This window comes from Panulirus ornatus, chromosome 46 (assembly GCF_036320965.1).
Source record: "Panulirus ornatus isolate Po-2019 chromosome 46, ASM3632096v1, whole genome shotgun sequence".
In the NCBI taxonomy this organism is placed as follows: Eukaryota; Metazoa; Arthropoda; class Malacostraca; order Decapoda; family Palinuridae; genus Panulirus; species Panulirus ornatus.
The window spans coordinates 39450589-39462967 of NC_092269.1; the positions used below are offsets into that span (position 1 = coordinate 39450589).

The window sequence follows — 12379 nt, forward strand, 5'->3', positions numbered from 1 at the left end:
GTGAGGAGGGGGACCTACCTAACTGGTGTTGTATCACAGGCCAGAGAGGAGGACAAGTAAGGCCCTTTTTTTTTTTTTTTTTTTTTTTTTTTTTTTTTTTTTTTTGCTGTCTCCCGCGTTTGCGAGGTAGCGCAAGGAAACAGACGAAAGAAATGGCCCAACCCACCCCCATACACATGTATATACATACGTCCACACACGCAAATATACATACCTACACAGCTTTCCATGGTTTACCCCAGACGCTTCACATGCCCCGATTCAATCCACTGACAGCACGTCAACCCTGGTATACCACATCGCTCCAATTCACTCTATTCCTTGCCCTCCTTTCACCCTCCTGCATGTTCAGGCCCCGATCACACAAAATCTTTTTCACTCCATCTTTCCACCTCCAATTTGGTCTCCCTCTTCTCCTCGTTCCCTCCACCTCCGACACATATATCCTCTTGGTCAATCTTTCCTCACTCATTCTCTCCATGTGCCCAAACCATTTCAAAACACCCTCTTCTGCTCTCTCAACCACGCTCTTTTTATTTCCCTAAAAGTGGCAAATATGTGAGAAAGGTTCCAACATTATGATTTCAGGCTTTGTTAGTTGGGTGGAGAATCCAGGTAATATTTTGATACGTGAGTGGTTAATGAAGAGAAGGGCAGGATAGCGAATCAGTCTTGCTAACGGGAGAACGAAAAGCAAATGGCCATGAGGATGAAGCATGATGTATGCATTTAAGCTGGATGTCACCCAGATGTGTTATTCTGCTTAAGGAAGACCTCATTCCAAATAGTCTAGAATCAAGTCTAGCTCCAACTTCATGTTTCTCCAGCACATCAGTGTCTCCACATACCACATAATTTGTACTATCATTCTCTTTTCCTTTATTTTGTTCATTTACTTTGTTTTTATGTCATTGTTCATTAAAGACCCTTTCTATTTAAGTTAAACTAAAATTCATAATTTGATAATTTGTAGAAGCTTTTGGTACCTAACTCATGAATTATGGCAACTCCTCTGTATCTCCACAAATTGACTAGTCTGGTATCTCACCTGGAAATGTATTTTTGATATTGATGAAAAATTTTTCCATAACTACACAGCTGACCCTCTCCTAGATGCTGTTGTCCGTCATGTTTTTGAAGAGGATTTAAGACCGTACCGAGGATCTCACCCTGATGGACAGTGTCTTGAGTGAGTCTTGAGAATTCTGTTTAACTAATAATACTCAATTCACTTGCCATGGAATAGTGTTGATGAAGTAGATAGTTCCTTCAGAAATTTCTCCACTTGAAAAATTCTCTTTTTCAGTCTAAACTTATGTCACATTTTTAATATATTTTTTTCTTATATAGTCGCCATTTCCTGCGTTAGTTAGGTAGCGTTAAGAACAGAGGACTGAACTTAAGAGGAAATATCCTCACTTGCCCCCTTCTCTGTTCCTTTATATATTTTAATGATCCACACTAAAAATACTTTCTGATGTGTTTTTATTTCATTCCAATGGAACTTCACTGATAGGACTTGTGAATGTGTTTATATCTCTTGAGTTTTGGATTTTAAACTTGAAAAAATTAAGGGAGAATATTTTATATTCACTTGTATTTTAAAGATTTCTAAAAATATTTATAATGAATTTATGATATTAAAAAACTAGATATAATGAAGATTCCAGTCATTGATTAACTTCTTTAAAAGCAAAAACTGATGGATTAGAGGATATTAGAATATGAAAATAAAGAACAATTGATGTATACTTTGCATAAAAGAGACATTAGTTATATCTATGTGACATAAAATGAAATGGTTCAGTCACCTAGGTTTGGACCTGTGAGTTGTGTCTGACTTCTGCTTCCTCTAGTATCTGTGGAGACCAGTCACATAAGGATTGACTATTATTATGCCTCGCTCTTCCCATGAAGTACGGAACTATGGAACTTTCTTCCATTTGTGGAACTTTTCCCCTCTTCCTCAGTACTTATGACTTTGCTACTTTAAGAGTCGGGTCTAGAAATATCTGAGGAGTCCTAATCAATTTTTCATTAATTTTTTCACCCTGTTATGTAGTATTGGTCACTGAATAAAACATAATATGGGTTATAGGTAGGGTTGTACGGAGGAGGGTGGTGTGTTGGAAATGAAGTGTTTGAGGTCAATATGTTGTGTGAGGTGGTTTGATGGAGTAGGTAATGAAAGGGTAAGAGAGATGTGTGGAAATAAAAAGTGTGTGGTAGAGAGAGCAGAAGAGGGTGTGTTGAAATGGTTTGGACGAATTGAGAGAATGAGTAAGGAAAGATTGACAAAGAGGATATATGTGTCAGAGGTAGAACGAACAAGAAGTGGGAGACCAAATTGGAGGTGGAGGGTGGAGTGAAAAAGATTTTGAGCGAATGGGGCCAACATGCAAGAGGGTGAGAGGCATACAAGAAGTAGAGTGAATTGGAATGATATGATGTACCAGGGTTGATATGCTGTCAGTGAACTGAACTAGGGCATGTGAAACGTCTGGGGTAAACCATGGAAAAGTCTGTGGAGCCTGAATGTAGATAGGGATTCATGGTTTCGGTGCATTACACATGACAGCTAGAGACTGTGAATGAATGTGACCTTTTTTGTGTGCTTTCCTGGTGCTAATTTTCTGACACGGGGTGGTGAAGCTGTTTCCTGTGGTGTGGGGTATTGCCAGGAGTGGATGAAGGCAAGCGAATATGAATATGTACATGTGTATATGTCTGTGTATTTGTATGTATGTGTATGTGTATGAGCATATATGTATGTATATGTGTGTATGGCTGGGTCTTTCTTCTTATGTTTCTTGGTGCTACCTCGCTAAATGGGGAAACGGCGATCATGCATAATAAATGAATAGATAAGTAAAATAATATGTTTTTGTATCATCTTTCTGTGACTGTAGCAATTATAGATCATGATTATCACATCACTGTCAAGAGTCCAAGAATGAAGACATGGGCACACAGTAATATATAATCAGTCACCTCAAAACCTCTAATTATCCTCTTGTTTACATGTTCCAGTTACACTCGTAAAATTCCTGCAGTGAATGTAGTGTTCAATTTTTTTTTTTTACTTGCCTGCTTGACAAGTTGGCAGGGATCTCTTTGATTATTTCTGTTAATCTAACTTTCATACCTTTATCCTGTAGCATAACTTGCTTGCCTTATTTGAACAATGGAAGAATGTCAAACATGGTAGATAGCCTATTTGTGATTAAAAGTTTAGAAAGCTGCTGTTGACTTTCAAGTAAAATATCATGTTCATTTTAGGCTGTTAGAACATAGTCTTGCATTTCTATATTTTCTAAAGTGTTCAAAATTAATTAGTGGCATAAGTTGCTTTATGAAGTGTAGACCATATTCAGAGATTATCTTTTTCTCACCCTCAGTTTATTGTTGGTGTGCAGTGTCTTCTGTATTTGATTTTTGATCTTTGGGTCTTTTATGATTAATGAAATCAATTTTCTTAAGAGCATGCTATGAGGGTAATTAAACAAATGAGTGCTTTTGTTTGGAATTTACTTAAACTATGGTTCTTTCCATATTTTCATATTTACAAATATTTCTGATATTTTCATTCTTTGAAGTTACAGATTCTTTTTTTTATCTTTTGACAACTGCATATTTTTTAATGAAAATTGCTCATAAAAGTAACAGCTCTTCATTATTTAGTCACAGTATAAATTCTTTTATGATTACTGTAACTGAGATATGCTTTGCTTTTCATCCACAAAAGCATTATTTGGACTGAATGTCATTTTCTCATTCTCAGTTCATTAAACATTAGAAGTTTTCAAAAACATCACCTGCAGTGATTTTACAATCATTGAACTTTTTTGAATATCACTGTCTATAATTTTATAGTGGTATAAGCAATGAATTGCCAGAGTATGATAGTGTACAATGTCTTCTTTGTTTGATTTTTGATGTTTATTTCTTTTATGATTAATAGAATTAAGATTTGTTTTTGAAGAGCATACTATGAGGATAACTAAACAAATAAGTGTTTTTGTTTGAAATTTACTTAAGCTGTGGTTCTTTCCTTTACTGTCATATTTACAAAACTTTCTGATATTTTCATTCTTTTAAGTCATAGCTTTTTTTTTTTTCTTTACTTGTATGCATGCAATCAAAAGTCTTTATAAGAGACACGGCTTGTCATTGTGTGGTAGCAGTGTAAGTTCTTTTACGATTATTGTAGCTGAGATATGCTTTACTATCCATACACAGAAACATTATTTGGATTGAATGTCATTTTCCCAGTCTCAGGATATTAAACATTAAAATTAAACAAAATATCACCTGCCATAATCTTATTATTGATTAACATTAACTTTGTTTTAAGATATCACCTGCTATAATTTTACAGTGGTATAAGCAGTGAATTGCCAGACTATGGAAGTGTGCAGTGTCTGCTGCGTCTGATCTTAGATGACCAAGTTCGGCATCAGGGTCGATCCTCTGTAAGTTAGAGCAATTGAAAAATAGTTTTACCTTTATACAGTGTTTTAGAAAGGCATTAGATTTATATGAAAATACTTAAAGTTCATTTGTATAATATAATGAACTTGAGGAGATAGGGCACTAACTGTAGAAATTTGATTATTTTTGTTTGAAAGTATAAAAGATGCTGTCTGCACTGGACAACTGTACAAGGATCCATGCTACTTAGTTTTGCCCCATTATGGTGGTTTGACCTTGGTACAGAAGGGCCAGCCACAACAACACAGTAACCCCTTTCTTCATTAACCAGTTGTAGCTCCTTCATGAAAGGAAACTTAACACACCAATTTTCCTCCACCAAAGTCCTTGCCCCAGGGCAGGTAAGCACAACTTGAAGCTAGTTAAGAGCTGGAAGTATTTTGTTCATAGGTCAAGCTTAATTTGCTACACCAACACCATTGCTTTATGATTGATAAATGGATGTATTGTGTTTTAGAAAATAATTCAAGATTCATAAAAATGCCTCTGCCATGATCTAGGGAGAATCAGTCAGGAGATGCTTATTGTGATCTCAGTTTTTCTTGTATGTTTAGTTCATTGCATAGATTTTCCCTAAACTTTTCTTACAAAATATCTGTGTCATCCTGAAGTTCCATTTTTCAAGTGCTCCTGCATCACCTCAACCTCACTTTATCTTTTTGATATTCAAGTTTTCTTTTAAATTCATATGTTAAATTAGATTTTATGCTAAACTTTTCAAGTTTTTCCTTGTTTTTTCACGTGCATTTCTAGTCATATAAGTTCCTGCCAGGTTTTCTCGTACACACTAATACCCTGTTAGAAACATAGCAATCATATGCTCGTCCACCTCATCTTGTGTTGCTACAGCTCATGCAAATATATTTGAATGTTTTGGCTGGGAATCTGAAAGAAAGAAAAATGCATATTGCATATGAAAATTTGAGACTTTTCTTATAGGAACTGATTTAGCATAGGCAAAAGTATTCTCCAAATGTGGCCATATCAAATGAAAATTAAAGTAATGAGCTTTACAATAGGAAAAATGCAACAAAGATTAAATTGAACTCAGGTGTTTGTAGACTTGATTTGGCTGGCCTTGGGCAATAAGTTTAGAAGCCCTAGGATGGAAATAATAACCATGTTATTGTTTTCTGTCATTTTAGGGGCCATGATTGGAAAACACTACAAGAGCTGATTGTCAGAAGAGAGCACTGTTTTGGAATCATTAGCGTATCTATTATTTTTTTTAACTATGAGGAGACTGAGTAGCATGAGTCTTTTTCATTAATACCTACTAGAGTGCAGATACTAATCTCCACTTCAGTCAAAACCTGTTCTTGGATTTATTATTCTACTTGTTTAATAAATGTAAGGCAATCTATTTCAGCTTGTTCCTCCATGGTCAACTGAGGGCAGACTGGGCCCCTCAAGAGTACAGTTCGACTCGAAGAGTGCTGTTGGAATTTTTTCATTCAATCACGATCGGTTAGGACTCAATTCTCAGGACAATTTTTCAACCATATGTGCCAACACTTGTGTTTATAAAGGTTAGTTCATCATGATTTTTGAAATTATCACTGATAGACATATCATTCTATTTAAGTAATATATCCTAAAGAAAATTATGTTAGATTTGGGAAACTGGTTGTGCTTGTGACACGACAACAACCCTCTGTCGGTTGGTGTCAGGAGGATGATATCCAGGTGCTGCCTGGTTCAAAATTCATATTACAAAACTTAAAAGAAACCTGCACGTGTCCAGGTGAGTCAGGGCAGAGAGGCCATGAAACAGAAAATAGACCGTCATCCCTTAGATAGCATTTTATCATGGACCAGTCAATGTTGAAAAAAGGATTTGTCTTTACCCATCCCCAAACTAATCCCTAACCCAAAAGGGTCTTATGGAGCTTGAGGCCCAGTTATTTGCAAAAGAATTGCATAACAATTAGAATATGTAAGAAATTTTTTGACCAAAATTGAATTGAGTCTTTGTGTAATTGTTAGTTGTATTAATGTAACAGAATACCTCACTGAGTCAAGCTACATAACAGCACAGGTGGAGGCTTTTGTTAATAATAAACCTCAGTGAGTTAAGCTACATATTGTCCCAGTGATGACTTATGGTAGGAATAAACCTCAGTGAGGTAAGATGCATATTGAACTGGTGACGACTTGTGGTAGTAATAAACCTCTGTAAGTTAAGCTGCATACAGCAGTGTTGAAGACTTGTGGTAGGAATAAATCTCAGTGAGGTAAGCTACCTACAGTGCTGGTGAAGACTTAAGGTATTCCTCATTAACGCAAGCTATACACAGCACTGGTGAGGACTCATTAAGGTAACCTCACTCTGTTTGCTGCTCCACTCCAAACCTCCTTTTCTTTCATCATATGACACAAGATCCTTGTGTTAAGAAGTCATAATACTCTTTCTCACAAATACTCATACCATGTGTCAGTGCACCTAGATTGTTTTCACTTGGACTCCCGCAACTCATTCACATCTGTTTGGTACCCTTCATTAATGAAAACCATCACAATGAATTTCTCCTGTAATTCCAATTTCTTACCCTTGTTAAGTTCTCATTGGACTTTACCCTTAGCTTTGTCTCTTTTATCATTATATGGCACATTTTCTGCAATTATAAAAGCTTAGATCATTAACATTTTGATTTTTAAAGAACATAGAGCTTATACATTTGCAGTCCCATTATTTTCAAACCTTTTACCCCTTCTCCAAGAACCAGATATATTCTGTCACATAGGTATATGTGCCTTGACATCTTCAAGCTGTACTACTTTTACTTCTTATTCCAGTTCTGTCAGATTTTTGATATCCTTTCGATTTTTGTTGTAGCTTTATCTGTCTCTTATCATGACATGTATGACCTTGGTGATGAATTTTTATTTCACAAACTGTATCTCTTATCCCCCAGAATATTAAGTTAAGTATGAATACAATCATCATCTTTCTACTTTCAAACAGTTATGCTGCTGTATAACTTAAATTTCTTATATCACAGATTTTCATTGAAATACATGAATTCTCTGGAAGTATAAGGAAGAAAGAAGTGGACATGGACTTGCAACAAAATGGTGAATCCTTTTCCATTCATTTTCCCTCGTACTTTTTGGTTTTTGTACAGAAGCTTCCAAACAGGAGATGGATTTTATATATTAGCTTTCCTGATTGATTTTTTCTGGTTTCTCAATATTTTCTCTAGAATATGGATGTTCATGTATTCGCAGGCAGGTGGCAGTATGAACTAATGTTGGGAACAAAGGGAGTTATGCAGGTTGGATGGGCAACTATGGGCTGCCAGTTCTCTCAAGAGAAAGGTGTTGGTAAGTTTCATCCAGATTGCGTTAGTACTAATTTGAGTTTGTCATTGATAATTGTTGTTTTTCACTTTCCTCAGTTTTCCTATTCATTGAGATAGACTTTCTCTGTGTTTGTTTTCACTGTGCAGAATCTGCCCAAATCAAACTTTTTTTTTTCAATAATTATTATTATATTTATTTTGCTTTGTCGCTGTCTCCCGCGTTAGCGAGGTAGCGCAAGGAAACAGATGAAAGAATGGTCCAACCCACCCACATACACATGTATATACATACACGTCCACACACACAAATACACATACCTATACATCTCAACGTATACATATATATACACACACAGACATTTTACATATATACACATGTACATAGTTCATACTGTCTGCCTTTATTCATTCCCATCGCCACCCCGCCACACGTGTAATAATAACCCCCTCCCCCTGATGTGCGCGAGGTAGCGCTAGGAAAAGACGACAAAGGCCACATTCGTTCACACTCAGTCTCTAGCTGTCATGTAATAATGCACCAAAAGCACAGCTCCCTTTCCACATCCAGGCCCCACAGAACTTTCCATAGTTTACCCCAGACGCTTCACATGCCCTGGTTCAATCCATTGCCAGCACGTCGACCCTGGTATACCACATTGTTCCAATTCACTCTATTCCTTGCACGACTTTCACCCTCCTGGCTTTCTATGTGTAGTAATACCTCTGTTATCTGTAATTCAAATCATCTGTGTTGAAAACAACTCATTTGTACATTTGGTTGGAAACCCTCTGTTATCTGAAAAAAAGAAACTGAACAATTAGAAAAGCATCTTTGAATAGATCATGCATGCACCACACTGCAGTGATTATTATACTCACCACCGTGTGTTTTATTGCTCTGATGATTGTTTCATGTCTCTTGTGTGCTTTCTGGCACAGTGTTGTGTGCTGGTCTTGCACATTTGTGTATTTTATACACCCTGGATTACTATTGTGGCCAATAGCCCCTTTCAAGTGCAGTCAGCTTTTGCCTGACAGCTCCTTGAAGCTGTCCCCATCTCACACAAAGCACAAAGTCAAAGGCACTTATGAAGGACTTCAGTGTTATTTGCTTGTTTGCTTAAATGTATTAATATTTCCTCTTTGTAAAATATTTATTGCTAATAATTTATCTATAATGGATTGCTGTTTCCTGCATCAGCAAGGTAGTGCCAGGAAATAGATGACAAATGGCCCATCCTCTCATGTGCATATATATGAACATAAATGTCCATACACACACATATACATATCAACATATACACTTATACATACACAGACATATGCATATATACACATGTACATATTCATACTTGCTTGCCTTCATCCATTTCTGGTGCTACTCCACCACACAGGAAACAGCATCGTTACCCCCTGCTTCATTAAGGTAGTGCTAGGAAAACAGACAGAGAAAAGGCCACATTTGTTCACACTGTCTCTATCCACATCCAGGCCCCACAGACCTTTTCATGGTTTCCTCTAGACGTTTCACATGCCCAGGTTCAGTCCATTGACAGCATATCGACCTCAGTATACTGCATCGTTCCAATTGCACGCTTCTCACCCTCCTGTGTGTTCAGGCCCTGATCACTCAAAATCTTATTTCATTCCATCTTTCCACCTCAAATTTGGTCTCCTGCTTCTCCTTGTTCCCTCCACCTCTGACACATATATCCTCTTTGTCAATGTTTCCTCACTCACACATATGTCCAAACCAATGCAACACACCTGCTCTCTCAACTGCACTCTTTACTTCCACACATCTCTCTCACCCTTTCATTACTTGCTTGATCAAACCACCTCACACCACATCTTGTCCTCAAACACCTTATTTCCTTCACATCCATCCTCCTCCATACAACCCTGTCTATAGCCCATGCTTCCCAACCATATAATATCGTTGGAACTCCTATTTCTTCAAACATACCCATTTTTCCCTCCGAGATGATGTTCTCTCCTTTGACACATTCTTCAGTGCTCCCAGAACCTTTGCCCCCTCCCCCACCATGTGACTCACTTCCATGGTTCCATTCACTGTTTAGTCCACTCCCACATATCTAAAACACTTCACTTCCTCGATTTTTCTCCATTCAAACTTATATCTCAATTAACTTGTTCCTCAACCCTACTGAATTATTCTAATAACCTTGCTCTTTATCACATTTACTCCCATCTTTCTCCTTTCACACACTTTTCCAAACTCAGTCACTAACTTCCGCAGTTTCTCACTCGAATCAGACACCAATGCTGTAACATCGGTGAACAACAACTGACTCATTTCCCAGGCCCTCTCATCCCCAACAGACTTCTTGTTTGCCCCACTCTCCAAAACTCTCGCATTTACCTCCCTAGCCACCCCATCCATAAACAAATTAAACAGCCATGGGGACACTACACACCCCTACCTCACACTAACCTTCACTGGGAACCATTTTCTCTCCTCTTTTCCTACTTGTACACATTCCTTACATCCTTGGTAAAGACTTTTAATTGCTTCTAGCAGCTTACCTCCTACACCATATACTCTTAAGACCTTCCACAAAGCATCTCTATCAACCCTATCATACGCCTTCTTCAGATCCATAAATGCTGCACATTCTTCAAAGCAAACACCTGGCCCACACCTCTACCACTTCTGAAACCACACTGCTCTTCCCCAATCTGATGCTCTGTACATGCCTTCACCCTTTCAATTAATACCCTCTCATATAATTTCCCAGGAACACTCAACAAACTTCTGCCTCTGTAGTTTGAACACTCACCTTTATCTCCTTTACTGTTGTACAATGGCAATATGCATGCATTCTGCCAATCCTCATGCACTTCACCATGATCCATACATACAATGAATATCCTTGCCAACCAATCAACAACACTGTCACCCCCTTTCTTGATAAATTTTACTGCAATACCATCCAAACTCACCGCTTTGCTGGATCTCATCTTCCGTAAAGCTTTCACCACATCCTCTCTCTTAACTAAACCATTCTCCCTGACCCCTCTCACTTCGATGCTGTTTCCTGTGGGGTTGGGTAGTGCCAGGAATAGATGAAGGAAAGTATGAATATGTACATGTGTATATATGTATATGTCTGTGCATGTATATATGTGTGTATGGGCGTTTATGTATATACATGTGTATCTGAGTGGATGGGCCATTCTTTGTCTGTTCACTGGTGCTACCTCGCTGACACGGGAGACGGCGATCAAGTATAATATGAAAAATGAATTATTTTTTTACTTTTCCAAAAGAGGGAACCGAGAAAGGGGCCAGGTGAGGATTTTCTCTCTAAGGCTCAATCCTCTGTTCTTAATGCTACCTTGCTAATGCGGGAATTGGCGAATATGTATGAAAAAAATTGTTATTATTATTATTTTTTATTATTATACTTAGTCGCTGTCTCCCGCGTTAGCGAGGTAGCGCATGGAAACAGACGAAAGAATGGCCCAACCCACCCACATACACATCTGTATACATAAATGCCCACACATGCACATATACATACCTATACATTTCAACATATACATACATATACATACACGGACATATACACATATACGTATTCATACTTGCTGCTTTCATCCATTTCCACTGCCACCCCGCCACACATGAAATAGCACCCCCTCCCCCGCGCGTGCAAAGTAGTGCTAGGAAAAGACTACAAAGGCCACATTCGTTCACACTCAGTCTCTAGCTGTCGTGTATAATGCACCGAAACTATGGCTCCCTTTCCACATTGAGGCCCCACAAAACTTTCCATGGTTTACCCCAGATGCTTCACATGCCCTGGTTCAATCCATTGACAGCACGTCGACCCTGGTAAACCACATCATTCTAATTCACTCTATTCCTTGCACACCTTTCACTCTCCTGTATGTTCTGGCTCTGATCGCTCGCTCAAAATCTTTTTCACTCCATCCTTCCACCTCCAATTTGGTCTCCCACTTCTCCTTATTCCTCCACCTCTAACACATATATCCTGTTTGTCGACCTTTCCTCACTTGTTCTTTCCATGTGACCAAACCATTTCACTACATCCTCTTCTGCTGTATCAGTTACACTCTATTTATTACCACACATCTCTCTTACCCTTTCGTTACTTACTGATCAGACCACCTCACACCTCCTGTTGTCCTCAAACATTTCATTTCCAACACATCCACCCTCCTCCGCACAACCCTATTATTATTATCATTATTATTATTATTATTATTATTATTGATTGAGAGGGTGAAGGCATGTACAGAGCATCAGATTGGGGAAGAGCAGTGTGGTTTCAGAAGTGGTAGAGGATGTGTGGATCAGGTGTTTGCTTTGAAGAATGTATGTGAGAAATACTTAGAAAAGCAAATGGATTTGTATGAAGCATTTATGGATCTGGAGAAGGCTTATGATAGAGTTGATAGAGATGCTCTGTGGAAGGTATTAAGAATATATGGTGTGGGAGGCAAGTTGTTAGAAGCAGTGAAAAGTTTTTATCGAGGATGTAAGGCATGTGTACGTGTAGGAAGAGAGGAAAGTGATTGGTTCTCAGTGAATATAGGTT

The 12379-nt window shown here is 38.0% G+C and overlaps 1 protein-coding gene across 1 annotated transcript in view; it reads left to right on the forward strand.

Moving 5' to 3' along the window:
* Positions 1-12379, forward strand: part of LOC139763272 (E3 ubiquitin-protein ligase RNF123-like) — an 88604-nt gene that overhangs the window by 6505 nt on the left and 69720 nt on the right. The window contains exons 3-6 of the mRNA XM_071689215.1: positions 1099-1189; positions 4379-4472; positions 5861-6020; positions 7720-7815. Of these exons, the coding sequence (XP_071545316.1) occupies positions 1099-1189; positions 4379-4472; positions 5861-6020; positions 7720-7815 (441 nt within the window). The remainder of the gene's footprint in view (positions 1-1098; positions 1190-4378; positions 4473-5860; positions 6021-7719; positions 7816-12379) is intronic.